This window comes from Ranitomeya imitator, chromosome 8, assembly GCF_032444005.1.
Source record: "Ranitomeya imitator isolate aRanImi1 chromosome 8, aRanImi1.pri, whole genome shotgun sequence".
Lineage (NCBI taxonomy): Eukaryota > Metazoa > Chordata > Amphibia > Anura > Dendrobatidae > Ranitomeya > Ranitomeya imitator.
In genome coordinates, this window is record NC_091289.1 from 166,377,459 (window position 1) to 166,393,997 (window position 16,539).

Sequence of the window (16,539 nt, forward strand, 5' to 3'; positions counted from 1 at the left end):
TCCTTGGAAACCCCTACCCTATTGAATGTCTGTTCGCGGAAGGTGTATGGCTGCTACCTAGCGCCCGACTTAGCCTACAGCACTAAACACACATCTCAGCGTCCTGTAGCTGTGCCTGCCAGTACGGCGCCGTGCGCCTGCCTTGCGCTTTCCATACCCGAGTCTGGGTGGTTAGTGGCGTCCGTTAGTGCGGCATTGCTCGCACTCTTGTGCACTTATATCTCTTAAGGTTCTCTACACACCCAGTTGCGGTGTTACGCCAGCAAGGGTCTAATCGGGCTTCAATCCCTTCTGGGGTTAAGTCCGCTGACCACTTGCTCGCGCACTAGTGCGGTACTGCGGTCCTGTGAATTAACAGGATCGCTTTCTTCACGCTGGGTGAGGTTTAACCCACGCGTGTATCCTTTAGTGTACCGCCATATTGTCCGTCTTGCTAGCTGCAGGGTCTTTTACCTGCACGGTGGACCTCGGACTGCGAACGCACCTAGTTTCTTACCATCTATACTTGGTGCGTTCCGCCAGTCCTTAACATAATACTAGCGCCAAGGTCTGGCTAGTATGGCGGACATTCAGCAATCTTTGCGGTATATCCAGCAGTTGGAGGGTAGGTTGAAGGTTCTCGAGAACTCAACCTCAGCTGTGGATGTTACCGCAGTTGCTGTAAAGGCTGCTGGCGTGGCGGCAGCAGCCTTGTCCACTGCCACCCCTGTTCCGACATTATCCCGCCTCCCGTTGCCAGAAAAATTTTCTGGAGATTGCAAAACTTGTAGGGGATTCGTGAGTCAGTGCTCTATCCACCTCGAGCTCCTGGCTGCACGTTTTCCTACAGAGCGGGCTAAGGTGGGATTTATTGTCTCGCTGTTGTCGGACAGGGCGTTGGAGTGGGCTACGCCGCTGTGGGAGCGTGATGATCATGTGGTGCAGAGTGCTCCGTTGTTTCTGGGCACGCTGAAAAAGGTCTTTCTAGGACCTCAACTCACCCATGATACAGCGCTCCAACTACTGGCATTAACTCAGGGTGAGTCCTTGGTCAGCCATTTTTCCGTCCGCTTCCGTACTTTAGCTTCCGAGCTGGAGTGGTCGGATAAAGCCCTTATCCCCATATTCTGGAGGGGCCTGGCTGACCATGTTAAGGACGCTCTGGCCACTAGGGAGATTCCTGCCACACTGGAGGAGTTAATATCTATTTCTACTCGTATAGACCTCCGTTTTAACGAGCGGAGGTTGGAACGAGCCCAGTGTAGGCAGAGGTTTCGGCTGGCTCCTACCTTCGCCAAACCTTTGGAATCCCCAGTCCAGGCATCTGAGTCACATGAGACCTTGGAGGTGACACGAGCGGGATCTAAGTCTCAGTCCGCTCGTGCACATAAGGTCCGTCATGTTTGCCAGCAGTCAGGACGTCTTGTCTCCAAGAGTCCTCAGCGGTCGGGGAAACGTCAGCGTCTAGTGGCAGTTGGAGGAGGTACACTAGACACGGCGACGTTTGCCTCAAAGTTGTCCTTCAAGGGGACAATTACCATAGGCCCATCCACTCTTGCGGTCGAGCTTTGCTTGGATTCTGGGGCAGAGGGTAACTTTATGTCCTCCGCCTTTGCCCAGCGTCACGCAATACCCTTGGTGATGCTCGCCCAGCCAGTGACCGTTCGAGTGGTAAATGGGTCAACACTACCTTCACAGATTACCCACCAAACCATTCCCTTCACGCTATCTGTGTCTCCATCACATCAGGAGATAATCTCCCTATTAGTCATTCCTGAGGGAATTGATGAGGTCCTGTTGGGGATGCCATGGCTTCGCTACCATTCTCCTCCTATTGAGTGGTCCTCTGGGAGAATTTTGGGATGGAGTAAATCCTGTGAAGGTAGATGTCAGAGGGAGTGCGTTCAGGTTGCTACTACACAGGTACCCGCAGATCTTTCCTCTCTCCCCAAGCACTATTGGTCCCATGCAGACGTGTTCTCCAAAAGAGCTGCGGAGACTCTTCCGCCTCACCGCCCCTATGACTGTCCTATTGACCTCTTGCCTGGTGCTGAGCCTCCCCGGGGTCGAGTCTACCCGTTATCTCTCCCGGAGACGGAGGCAATGTCCCAGTATATTCAGGAGAATCTGGCAAGAGGATTCATTAGGAAGTCAGTGTCACCGGCAGGGGCTGGGTTCTTCTTCGTACAGAAGAAGACTGGAGACTTACGTCCATGCATAGACTACAGGGGTCTTAACGCCATTACCGTTAAGAACAAGTACCCTTTACCCCTGATATCTGAGCTCTTTGATAGGCTACGGGGAGCAAAGGTATTTACAAAGTTAGATCTGCGGGGTGCTTACAACCTGATTCGCATCCGTGAGGGGGATGAATGGAAGACGGCTTTTAACACCAGGGATGGGCACTATGAATATCTAGTGATGCCCTTTGGGCTCTGTAATGCCCCAGCCATTTTCCAAGACTTTGTGAACGACATCTTTCGGGATATGCTCACCACCTCGGTCGTAGTCTATCTGGATGACATTCTCATCTACTCTCCAGATATAGACTCCCATCGGAGAGATGTTCGCAAAGTCTTCGACCTCTTACGGGCAAACTCCCTCTACGCTAAGTTGGAGAAGTGTGTGTTTGAGCAGGAGTCCTTGCCTTTCCTTGGTTATATCATTTCTGCCCAGGGTTTGGCTATGGATCCTGCCAAGCTACAGGCAGTAATGGACTGGCAGGAACCCCATTCTCTTAAAGCGGTGCAGCGCTTTATGGGGTTCATTAATTACTATCGCCAGTTCATTCCACACTTCTCAACTTTGGTAGCTCCCTTGGTCGCCCTCACCAAGAAGGGAGCAAATCCCAAGTTGTGGTCAGAGGAGGTCTCCAAGGCCTTTCTCTCGATTAAGTCACACTTCGCTAGCGCTCCCATCCTACATCGCCCCGATGTAGATAAACCATTCATCTTGGAGGTGGATGCCTCATCCGTTGGTGCTGGAGCAGTCCTTTTCCAAAAGGATGCTCAAGGTCGGAAGCATCCTTGCTTCTTCTTCTCCAAAACTTTCACACCAGCGGAGAGGAATTATTCCATCGGAGACAGGGAGTTGCTAGCCATGAAGTTGGCTTTTTCAGAGTGGAGACACCTCTTGGAGGGAGCTCGCTTTCCCTTCCAAGTCTTCACTGATCACAAGAACTTGGTGTATATACAGACGGCCCAGCGGCTAAATTCTCGCCAGGCTAGATGGTCCCTGTTTTTCTCCCGGTTCCATTTTACCCTCCATTTTCTCTCCGGGGAGAAGAACGTTCGTGCCGACGCTCTCTCCCGCTCCGTAGTGTCATCTGAGGAGGAGGAGGAGGAGCCTCGGCTTATTGTCCCGCCTGAGAGCTTGAGAACTGTAGCTCCGGTTTCGCTGGAGTCTGTGCCCCCGGGCAAGACTTTCGTGCCAGCTAACTTGCGACCGGAGGTTCTCTCTTGGGCTCACTCCTCCAGAGTGGGTGGGCATTTTGGGACCAAGAGGACATCTGAGCTTTTGGCGAGAACATATTGGTGGCCGCATATGGTCCGAGATGTCAAGGACTATATTCAGGCGTGCGTTTCTTGCGCCCAGAATCGGTCTCCTCGGCAACGGCCTGCTGGGTTGCTTTACCCTCTACCGGTGGCAGACAGGCCCTGGGAGATGGTCGGAATGGACTTTGTGGTGGGCTTACCCAAGTCGCGTGGCTGCTCCATTATTTGGGTTGTCACCGACCATTTCTCTAAGATGGTACATTTGGTACCGCTTCCTCGGTTACCCTCAGCACGGGCCTTGGCGGTGTTGTTCATGAAGCATGTTTTCCGATTGCATGGTATGCCTGATAAGATTGTCAGCGATCGGGGTCCCCAGTTCGCGTCTCGGTTTTGGAGAGAGCTCTGCCGTTTGCTCAGCATAGAGTTAAACCTCTCCTCTGCATATCATCCCGAGACGAATGGGTTGGTGGAGAGAACCAACCAGACTCTGGTGACATATTTGCGACATTTCGTCTCCCCTAGGCAGGATGACTGGGCATCTTTGCTACCTTGGGCGGAATTTGCCTTGAACAACGCCGTAGCCGATTCCACTGGCCAAACTCCTTTTCTCCTTAATTACGGCCAGCATCCGCGTGTTCCTGTGCCCATGCCCGTGTCATCCACCGATTCTAGGGTGGCAGACTGGGCGGTGGAGGCACGGGACATCTGGGACCGCACACAGGATGCCATTCGGGCCTCCAAGGAGAGAATGAGGGTTTCGGCTGATACACACCGGCGTCCCGCTCCGGTCTTTGCTCCCGGCGACTTAGTGTGGCTCTCCGCCCGTAACATCAGGCTGCGAGTTGAGTCCACTAAGTTTGCTCCTCGCTACATTGGCCCGTTTAAAGTTCTGGAACAGGTCAACCCTGTGGTTTACCGTTTGGCCATTCCTCCATGCCTTGGTATCACCGATACCTTTCACGTTTCCCTCTTAAAGCCCGTTCGTTTGTCTCGGTTTTCTGAGTTATCTGCTGGGACATCGGGTTCATCCACGGATGAGTTTGAGGTGAATGCTATTGTGGGAAGCAAGGTGGTACGTGGCAAAAAATTTTATTTGGTGGATTGGAAGGGTCATGGTCCAGAGGATAGAACCTGGGAGCCTGTGGAGCACATTCGGGCTCCGCAGCTCATTGCTGCCTTCGAACGTAGCGAGGCCCAAGGAGGGGGGGGCCATGTTAGGGGTCGAGTTCCCGCTTCTGCACAGGGGGAATCTCGAGCCACTTCCGCTGCGGTCTCCCATTCTTGTCCAGCCGCAGTTTAGCCTGCTCAGCAAGGACGTCGGTCCCAGCGTCTTGCTCATACTCACTCTGTTCTGAGAGTTAGTGCTGCTTCTCCAGTCTCTGCCATTAAAGTCAGTGCTGGTCAGCAGCGAGCGGACTTCTCTGGGACTAAGTCCTTGTCTGCATGTATTGAGCATGCCCAGCGTAAGGTCTCCCGTTGGAGATTGAGGGTCATGTGCTCAGGCTCTGCAGCACATTCCATTGGTCCTCTTGGCAGGTCCTAGAAGGGCAAAACTGCTGTGGCCACTTCCTGTGCTGCTGCTATATAAACTGCGCATGACCGCACGGCCATGCGCTAGTATTGTCAAACAATTGCTAAGGTGTGTATGTTGTGAGTGCAAGTCGTCCTTGGAAACCCCTACCCTATTGAATGTCTGTTCGCGGAAGGTGTATGGCTGCTACCTAGCGCCCGACTTAGCCTACAGCACTAAACACACATCTCAGCATCCTGTAGCTGTGCCTGCCAGTACGGCGCCGTGCGCCTGCCTTGCGCTTTCCATACCCGAGTCTGGGTGGTTAGTGGCGTCCGTTAGTGCGGCATCGCTCGCACTCTTGTGCACTTATATCTCTTAAGGTTCTCTACACACCCAGTTGCGGTGTTACGCCAGCAAGGGTCTAATCGGGCTTCAATCCCTTCTGGGGTTAAGTCCGCTGACCACTTGCTCGCGCACTAGTGCGGTACTGTGGTCCTGTGAATTAACAGGATCGCTTTCTTCACGCTGGGTGAGGTTTAACCCACGCGTGTATCCTTTAGTGTACCGCCATATTGTCCGTCTTGCTAGCTGCAGGGTCTTTTACCTGCACGGTGGACCTCGGACTGCGAACGCACCTAGTTTCTTACCATCTATACTTGGTGCGTTCCGCCAGTCCTTAACAGTATGTTTACTATTTTAAGGCTATAGCTTTCTCTTGTTCTCTTTTCGGATGTATTTATCTATTGCAAAAGCTGCCTCCCCTAGGCATATATTTTTTCTGAGGGTTGTGTGTACTTACCCTAAGGAAATCCTGAAAACATGACATGTTGTAGAGTTTGAGAAGCACTATTCTAGAGCAAGTCCTCGGAGCAATTTATTTTTGCTATGTGTAATTCTCCTATTGGAACCACTTTCTTTATACGTTACAATACGATGACTAGGAAATCTTTTGTAGCCATACCCCTGTCCCAACTGCATTGAAATATGTTGCTGCCATCAAGTTTTGCTAAATTATTTAATTTTTTCAAATGACATAGAAAAATGTCTGACATTCACATGATCTGTGTTTCCAAATCATTGCATTCTTTTTTCCTTTACCTTTTTTAAACCTCCCAACATTTTTTTTTCAAATGGGGTTGTACATTAGTTCCCATTATTGTTATCTCAAATTTTTGCAATGGTTTCTTTTAATTCTCATATCCATAGCTACAAACGTTGATTTTTTGGCAAATTCTGTTATTGCGCTATGTATTTCTTGAATTCTAAATGTTGCTTGGCTATTTGTTAATGTTATCAATCGCACAGAACCTTTTAGATAGTATATTGTTCCATTCTTGTGTAAATTCCATCTAGTAAGCTGTCGTGGAAATCCTTTTTGTATGTAACCCTCTGCGGTATCAGCTCTTCTAACATTGTTTTAGAAGTTTGTCGCGTTACCGCAGTTCAGTCTCCTTAATCAGCGGCTTCTCCAAAATGTTCATTTCATGCTTCAAATGTAAACCAACTTGGACTAGAAAAATTGTAAAATTTGTGCTTTAAGAAAATAGTAGCATTTTTAATCCAACCTATGCAAGTACAGACATTGTGGTAAAGACCGAATGAGAAGACAGAACGTACAGTCAAAATAAACTTGTTTGCTATGACAAGGGAAGTGTTACATGTATTCCTGTTAATTATATACCCAACCTCACGCTCAGGCGGGACTTGTGGGTTTCTTGGAAAGGTTCTGTGCAAACTTGTGGGAGATCACAGCGTCACAACTTTTCGACGTGCATGTTGCACACCTATCCCGAGAATCCCGTGCTCCATTTCCTTCCCCTGGGTCCGCTGCCTTCTGTTGTGCTTAGCGTCGGATTTTGCAGGTAGCCTGGAGAGGATTAAATATATCATCTACCTAGACCTATTTAAGGCCCATTTAGATGCACACCTGTGTCTTGGGATTGAGACTCCATGTTTGGTTTACTCCATTATCTGTACTTGCAATGTTTGTGTTCACATTCATTCCTGTTGGGTCCCCCTTCATTTGTCCTTACGTCTTCCAGCTTGTTGCATCAACGCCTGGAGTCTGTGTCCCTATTCGAACCTGGGGCTTAGAGGATTTCCTCACCTGGTCCTGCTTTTAGAGAATGCAGATTTTTGTACAATTCATCTAGAATGCAGATTTTTGTACAATTCATCTAGAATCAAATTCCCCTAAAACAAATTTGCTCATCTCTATTGTAAATACATTTATACTTTTTAGGAGCAATAATGGAAGGACAGCACACTAGATTTATTCACCTATAGCTGAGCCCCTGCATATTTACAGTAACAATAATTTTCTTTTGGTAATATTTGTTTTTCTTTGTGACTTTTTCCTTCTCTTATTCACAGCATACAAAATGCAGAATTAGTATTTCCATCCAAACAAGAATCGCCTATTGATTGGTCGCAGGAGCTGGTGGAGAAGTCTATAGAACTGGAGCACTGTGAGAGGAAACTGCTTCTAAAGAAAGGAAATATGAGGTAAGTCAAACTTTGATAAAATATACTATGTTGAAGACACAAAAAGAGCACAGTGAGGTCAAAAATACTTTGTTGTAAAAAAATCACAGTAATAAGCAAGTGCTTGTCAAAAGATGGAAAAAAAACAGGGTATTTAGTTGACACATTTTCTTGCAAAAAATGTATACTAAGCTGCTCCACCAGTCGTCAAGGTATACCCTTATAGAGCAGTCCTATCTAATGTATATAATACCTATCTGATGTATTTAAAACCTGATCATCTGTATAGTACCTGTATATGCAGGGTTCAGAGATGGAATATCCATGTGGACATGCAGGATGGAACAGCTTAAATGCAAATGACCCACAGAGGAGTGATGGACTCCTGTTATGAACAGGTAATTCAGAACTACAATGGACCTTAAAGTTCAGAGCACACAAGGTGACCTGACATTTACCAAAAACATAGGACAAGCTCTGAGACGTGGAAACTCTGCTGACCGCAATCCCTAATCCTAACACACCACACTAGAGGTAGCCGTGGATTGCACCTAACGCTCCCTATGCAACTCGGCACAGCCTGAGAAACTAACTAGCCCTGAAGATAGAAAAAATAAGCCTACCTTGCCTCAGAGAAATTCCCCAAAGGAAAAGGCAGCCCCCCACATATAATGACTGTGAGTAAAGATGAAATACAAACACAGAGATGAAATAGATTTAGCAAAGTGAGGCCCGACTTACTGAATAGACCGAGGATAGGAAAGATAGCTTTGCGGTCAACACAAAAACCTACAAACAACCACGCAGAGGGGCAAAAAGACCCTCTGCACCGACTAACGGTACGGAGGTGCTCCCTCTGCGTCTCAGAGCTTCCAGCAAGCAAGAAAAAACCAATATAGCAAGCTGGACAGAAAATATAGCAAACAAAAATAACACAAGCAGAACTTAGCTTATGCAGGATAGAGAGGCCACAGGAACGATCCAGGAGGAAGCAAGACCAATACTAGAACATTGACTGGAGGCCAGGATCAAAGCACCAGGTGGAGTTAAATAGAGCAGCACCTAACGACTTAACCTCATCACCTGAGGAAGGAAACTCAGAAGCCGCAGTACCACTCTCATCCACCAAAGGAAGCTTGTAGACAGAACCAGCCGCAGTACCACTCACGACCACAGGAGGGAGCTTGGCCACAGAATTCACAACAGACTCCCCAGTCTTGTAGAAACAAGAGAACAATTATAGAACCAAAAACACATGGGCTACTTGCACATTGAACAAGTCCGTAGGAACCTATTCACACCACCAAAAAACTTGAAGACACAAAAAGAGCACAGTGAGGTCAAAAATACTGTTTTTTTTCTTCCATCTTTTGACAAGCACTTGCTTATTACTGTGATTTTTTTTACAACAGAGTATTTTTGACCTCACTGTGCTTTTTTTGTGTCTTCAAGTTTTTTGGTGGTGTGAACAGTTTCCTACGGACTTGTTCAATGTGAAAGTAGCCCATGTGTTTTTGGTTCTAAAATAAACTATGTTGTCAATAAATAAGAAATAAATTAGTATATTGCCGAAAAGTAAGATGACAGACAACTACTTGCTACTGTTACTACATTCTGGTACAATCTTCAGACTCTGTTTATAGAGGCAGAAGAACACCTTCCTTACTGGGCAATTTTACATTTTTGTGCTTTTTTCCTCCCCTTCTTCCAAGAGCCATAACTTTTATTTTTTTTTAGTCTTCATAGCCGTATGAGGGCTTGTATGTTTTTTTGAAGAACGAGTTATAGTGTTTAATGGCGCCATTCACTTTGCCATGACCAGGAATATCATAAGTTCTCCATGAAATATATCACCTGCTTAACCGAGCAGTAAGTTTGAGTTTGATCGGACCATCAGCATAGTGTTATCTGAATCTCTCAGATGAGAGAATCTTAGCATGTATTGAGGATAAGATGGATAACTAAATTTCTCTATCTTCTTCAATCTGTGAATCCGCGGAAGTTGGATGTCACCCGAGTGCCGCCCGATGTTTTCCACACAACCGGACACTTGAAAGGGCGATTGGCTTCTGGTTTTGCAGTAAACATTGTAATGTTCTACAATTTATTTCACAGACAGATTAAGTCAGATAAAATAATTGGTAATTAGCGAATAACATTGGTCTAATTCTTATCTGATAAAAAATCGGATAGCATTAATACGATGTATATGCTGGTGTGAGTGAGAACTTAAAAGAATGGTCCTGCTTCAACTTTTTTAGCTCCTAGGTTCATTGATACATAGAACTACAAACTGAGCTTTACTTACTCTCCCCAGTCTTTGTTGATCATCTTCAGTGGTGATCTCACCGGTTGGCTGCAGTGTTGTCCACGCAAATGTCACCATTGCAGCCAATCAACAAAAATCGGAGTAGCAGTAGAGAGGTAGTGCTGCTTGTGAGTGTGGTATGTAAACTCCAGTTGGTTATTTTAGACATCAGCTAGCCTATGAGCTAAGAATTGTTGAAATGGGACAACCCCCCTATTGGTAAGGGGTCCATTCTCCAATGTTAAAGCTTCTCTATGTAAGATAAGCCAGTGTATATATACAGATACTGTACACGGGGAGTGTGTGGCATGTGTTATTTTGATACCATTCTTCTTTTTTTCAATAGGAAAATGGGTCTCAATGTTCTCACTCCTTGGCTCGCCCCAATAATCTGGGATAACATATATAACATCAATATTTTAGATAAGCAACACAGTGGTACAAGAATTGGATTATTTGTATTTGCTGTCAAAAAGTAAGTATACATTGGAAAGTAATGGTTGGTTCATGGTGCATGATGTGAAGTGTTGATTGACTGCCGATCGGTAACTCGCTTGCTGGTCGATGGTCATTTAGTAGTTTGCCTACACAAGCTTTAGATGTGCACTGAACGATCAGTAATAGATTATTCAATGCTCATAGGCTGTTGTTTTCAGCAGCTCAAAGTCCTGTTTACACAGGATGATGCGCTGCCAAAAAAGATTTTTTTATGCAAAACAAAACATCTGCATAATTATAGTGAAACCTGCTTTCTTAGGAATTTATTGTGCAGTGTAAAGACGTTAACTAAGCTTAGAAGAGTGGCGATGGTTGAGGTTATTTTCATAGTATTCTTTTTAGATAATACGTTAGTGTGGTTATTTTACACATCAAAACAGGAAACTATCAATAGCTTAAAAGAATGTGTAAAAATGAGTTAAGGGCTTGACTTTAAGCTCCCTTTCCTCCAAAGTCAGTTTTGTCTCTTATGTCGAACCTTTCTTTTCTTCCCTTTATTGTTTTGTTACGTTTTGGTGTTATTTAACATTTTTTTCATCTACAAAGTAGTATGTGGGCCCTTTTTTCTTAGAGAGGGAGGGCGTTGTTAGGCGGAAACACTTTATTGCATCAGTCAGTAAAAATATCATGATACCTAATTTATACGTTTTTTTTATTTATAATTTTCTTTTTTATATACTTTTCAACAAAAATTACACCCTTTGAATAACAAATCCTTATTGTTTGTGTGATCAAACTCTGGGAGTCATAGATTTTTCAATATTCTATCAATAGGGTTATCTTAGGGCTTATTTTTCTACATAAGAAGATAACGTTTTCTTTCGTACCCTTTCTGATACATCGTTTTGATCATTTTTTGTTTCCTTTTGGAAGGACACATGAACAAAATAAATACACGTATTTGAAACTGTTTGCTAAAAGACATTTTTACTGTGTTCACAATCAGTACAATACACCGTTTCCGGTTCAGTGAGGCATGATTACCTAATTTCCTTTTTTTTTCAGTTTTACACAAACTATTCAAATGAAAAGGAAAAGAGCCATAACTCTTGCTATTTTCGGTTTACAGAGTTTTATGATAACTTTTTGTTGCATAACAAACAGTAGTTTTCTTTGGTACCAGTCTGTGATATACCGTATTTAACTTTTTGATCTTTTTTAACATCATTTTTTGTGAGACGAGCTGAACAAAAACAATAAAGTTAGCATAGATTTTTTTTAAACTGAATTCACCATAAAAGATTAGAGTATGGGTCATTTTGCACATGGTGATGCCAAATATGTGTTATTTTTGCAGGTATTTTTTTTTCTATTTATTATTTAAAAAAAATAAATTAATTAACCTGTGATTTTGGTGTTCTAATTTTTTAAAACAGCATCTGAAAGATGTCCTCCCTTAGCAGATTAACCATTTACACGCAGCTATGTCCTCCACTTGTAGATTAACCTTTTAGAAGCAGATGTATCCTCCTCTAATATTTGAGTTGCATAACACACAATGACAACTTTTTCCATGGTTCATGAATAACCATATTCTGTATATCATAAATTTTAGTCACATTCTGACAAGACTTGCGGGGCTTCACTCAATATAAATGAATTCAAACTCTGACAGTGGCATTTAACATGTGTCAGCGGGGAGCGCATCATTCCAAGCTTCCCTTGGCATGCCCGTGGCATGATAACTGGGCACTGATGAATTGACATGACAGCCGGGGTTCTGCTGAAGACCCCCCGTTCCTGTCTTTATGAGCCTCCTGTGAACGTTATTTCTGCTATACATACCACATTCTATCGGATGATCGCACTTTCAAGTCCCCTAAAGAGATATTCAGTTTAAAGTAAAAAAAAGTTTCCATAATATGAAAATCCCCCCCCTACAAAACTTCAAATGATTCCCCCTTTTGCCCCATTTTAAATAAAACTATTAAAGAAAAAAAATACACACACTTGGTATCACTGCATTCTGAAATGTACAATCTATCAAAATATAAAATAAATCAATCTGATTGGTAAACGATGTAACGCACAAAAAAATCAAAACGCCCGAGTTTTGATTTTTTGGCCTCTGCAAAGTTGCAAAAAAATGCAATAATATCAATACGTTGTATCTACCTCAAAATGGTATTAGTAAAAACATAAGTTCTGGGTACAAAAAATAAGTCCTCACGTAGCCACAGATGAAAAAAAAAATGAAAACGTTATGGGTCTCAGAAAATGGCAATAGAAGCAAAATTTATTTTTACAAATTTACAAATTTTTTACACCACCTAGATAAGAAAAACTGTGCGTACTCACCTTGTGAATCATATTAACAGGTCAGTTTTACTACTTCACTTGTAATTGTTTCCCCTTTCTAGTACACTATATGGTAAAATAAATGGTGTCATTCAAAAGTATTAAAAAAAAAGCTCTCATATGGCTATATGACCAGTAAAATAAAAAAGTTATGGCTCTTGGAAGAAGGGGAGGAAAAAACAGAAGCAAAAAATGTTAAATTGTGAAATATGCTTATTTCGGATTTCTGGTCATCAGCACGTCTATCTTCAGTACATCTGGCACGTGTAGTACTTCTAGTACTTGTCAATCCATCTGGCACCTGTCAGTCTCACTCGTAGTTCCTGTCTGATCCTTGTGACTTGAAGGCTCATAGTGGAATTCCTGAAAACTTGCACAACTAACGTTTAGCGAAGCTCTTCTCTCTTCCCCCGTGTGCAAGTAGAAGGAAATCCACGAAAAATAGGACAAAAAATCAAGTATGGCTGCCTTGGCCAAATGTTAAATATGTTTATTTTGTGTATTTATTTATTCAGGACTCTTTACCAGATGCGGTATTCTAAAGAAAATGTCACAATATTTCTCATAAAAAAATGTAGTGGTTTATTGGATTGTCCACCAAAAAGCATCATTGCAGCAGAACATAAAATAGGTGAAATAGTTACAAAGAGATTGTCCATTTGTCCACATCAAAGTTTGTTCCCCATCTTTCCTGAGATTCTGAATGGTAAATGGCGTCTGTCTCTGTCATGGAGTATGGTAGAAGTCATCATGGCTAACTCACATACCAGCTGTTCATTCCATTTGCAGTCTGTGTGGAGTCTGAAGTCCGTAGAGAGTGAAGGAGAAGCCCCTAAGTAACCGCCCCCCCTTCTATGAGCCGTGGATAAATATATGTCCCATAGAGCACGTGTTCTTTCTATATGGTGTTAACTTTTACTCTGAGCTAAATATACAGGAATAGCACATGTAATGTCAGCAAAACCTTCCAAGAGGCTCAGTACAGAATTGAGTGTAATAATCAATAGTTAATATTTAACATAAATCTCCAGGTAGTGAAGGGGTGAGAGAGCTAATTAACACGTTTTGTTTTGTTAAATAACTTCAGGTTAAAACCTATTTTTGTATTTAAAAAATACCCTAACTCAATCAACATGTTTGCACCAGTAGAATAACAACACCTAAACTTCCTCCAGTGTCGGAGCTGTTCCAGTGTTGTCAACACTCGCTCTTCTGGGGCCAGCGTGAGATTGTTATGTCATGTAAGCCCTGCACCCAATAAGAGTTGGCATCACTCTCCCCACCTTAAGACATATGACTTAACAATCTCACTTGAGCACTGGGAGAGCGAGAGCTGACACCACTGGAATGGCGCTGGCCCCAGAAGTGATTATAGGTGTTGTTGTTTTATGGGTGCAAACATGCTGATTGACACAGGGTTGTCTGAGTAGTGGACAACTATTTCAATAAACTAAATTCATTTTTTACAGGTATATCCAATTCCTTCTACCATTCTTGGAGTCTGCGGAACGCTATTTCATGGTTGGTCACAAAGTTACATACTATGTATTCACAGACAAAGTTAATGATGTAGTCAAACCCAAAATGGCCGATGGACGCATCTTGCAACTACACAATGTGGCTGCTGACCAACGCTGGCAAGATATTTCCATGAGAAGAATGGAAACCCTCACGATTTTCACCAAGGAGTATATGCCCAATGAGATAGACTACCTGATATGCGCCGATGTAGATATGGTATTCAATGATCATGTAGGAGTCGAAATACTTGGAGATTTGGTAGCTACTCTCCACCCAGTATTTTTTCTTTCTGAACCAGAGTCCTTCACATATGAGCGTAGACCAATTTCTGCAGCATATATACCACAAGGGGAAGGAGACTTCTATTACATGGCCGCTCTGTATGGTGGAAAAGTGGAAGAAATTTACAAACTTAGTATGGAATGCCAGAAAGGTATTATGGAGGACAAGAAAAAAGGTATAGAAGCTGTGTGGCAGGAGGAATCTCATCTGAACAGGTATCTGGTCTACAATAAACCTACTAAGATACTTTCACCCGAATACATCTGGGATGCCAATCTACCTAATGGTGAGTTCATCAAGAAAAAGCGATTCTTAGCCGTGCACAAAAACCATCAACAAGTGAGGAACTAAAATGCTATTAAGTAAAGATAAAACAAAATATGTAATATGTTCATCCGGTGAGGAACTATAAGCAGTTCTACCCTTATATTTACAAGCTAGGAGTTAATTTATTGCACGCTCCTATCAAGGACATTGAACTTTATACTTCATCTTTTAGGTGTTGAGTTGATGATACTGGAAGTGGAGACGACTATTGCAAAGAGCAAATAAAGTTCCAGCTTTTTTCATTATGCATATGTTTATTTGCTTTGATTGGGAATTTGAGAAATTTTCAATGTTCTTTAACTTCTGGAAGAACAGCAGAGAGGAAGACGCCTGACATAGGAACATACATTTTCATGTTTTTTTTGCTTAGACACTGCTGTAAGCATTCTTTGTGTTACTTTAACATATACGAGTGATTGATTACGAACCACGCAATGGGGTGTAACCAAGCAGCAGAATGACCTTGCAATGGGGTGTACCCACGCACCAGACTGTCGTATGTGAAGACTAATAGCAAACATACATACAAGGTGTTCCTCTCCTGCCACTCCTACCTTGTGCATGAAAAAGCTCTGTAGTTAATACTGTGCGGGTAGAGCTATCCGATAGAGCTATCCATGAAGAAAGTGAACAGGTAGAGCTATTCCACAGCCCTATTCCTAAAGGAAATGAATAGGTAGAGCTATCCAAAGCGCTATTCCTCAATGTTTCTTAGCATAAGCTATTTTACATGGTTGAGCGCACTTGGGATCTAACCCCAAGGCTCTGCCCATGCCCAATGTTTGGTCCGCAGACCGCGGCTAGGAGTTAGTTCCGCTTTTGTGTACAAAATGTTTTGGCTTTTACAATTGTTAAAAAGCTTAATAAAAGACTTATTTGTACACACAGCTGACAGTAAACCATTTGTCAACGTTAGGAATAAGTTTACCTTGCTTCTGTGTCTCAAATATTTTGACCCTTACTTGTTGGCTTTTCCTTCCCATTGAGAAAGCCACATATAACTGCCCATGTGAAAACAGTGGGAGAGGAGAATAAATTCCTACAACATCCAAAGTGTTCACCTTGAACTTGACTAAGAATTTTGTTGTTCAAGGCATGAACGTCATCATTCAATGGCGTAAGAATTTCTTTTTTTGGCAATTGCTTCTACTGTTGCATCGGTAATCTCAATTGAGTACCCAAAAATAGCTGTAATTAAATCACCCTCTTCTATAAAAGAATTCGGGATTTCAATTGTGTCTTCTGGTAGACCATATATATTTGACAACTCTCCATTGCTAAGTTTCAGTAATCATGAGTTGTAATGAACTTCGTCCTGAGACGTTCTCATATTCTGTTGTAACTGGAACCGTGAAACCTGATTCCAGGATTTTGAGTATTTAATGGTGGACTGTACAATTTAGGCTCTTTTTCCACCTTCCACTGTTGGTAGGGTCTGACGAAAGTCACCACCGTTTATGAAAACTTTTCCACCAAATGGTCTTTTTTTTCCACATACAGTACAGACAAAAAGTTTGGACACACCTTCTCATTTAAAGATTTTTCTGCATTTTCGTGATTATGAAAATTGTACATTCACACTGAAGGCATTAAAACTGTGAATTAACATATGTGGAATTATATACTTAACAAAAAAGTGTGAAACAACTGAAATTATGTCTTATATTCTAGGTTCTTCAAAGTAGCCACCTTTTGCTTTGATGACTGCTTGGCACACTCTCGGCATTCTCTTGATGAGCTTCAACAGGTAGTCACCAGGAATGGTCTTCCAACAATCATGAAGGAGTTCCCAGAGATACTTAGCACTTGTTGGCCCTTTTGCCTTCACTCTGCGG

The 16,539-nt window shown here is 43.2% G+C and overlaps 1 protein-coding gene across 5 annotated transcripts in view; it reads left to right on the forward strand.

Moving 5' to 3' along the window:
- The window catches only part of LOC138648233 (histo-blood group ABO system transferase 2-like), a 79,641-nt gene that overhangs the window by 50,260 nt on the left and 12,842 nt on the right, over positions 1–16,539 (forward strand). For all 5 annotated transcript variants that reach the window (XM_069737785.1, XM_069737786.1, XM_069737784.1 and 2 more), the window contains 3 exons: positions 7,360–7,491; positions 10,125–10,253; positions 14,044–14,663. In XM_069737785.1, the coding sequence (XP_069593886.1) occupies positions 7,360–7,491; positions 10,125–10,253; positions 14,044–14,663 (881 nt within the window). The remainder of the gene's footprint in view (positions 1–7,359; positions 7,492–10,124; positions 10,254–14,043; positions 14,664–16,539) is intronic.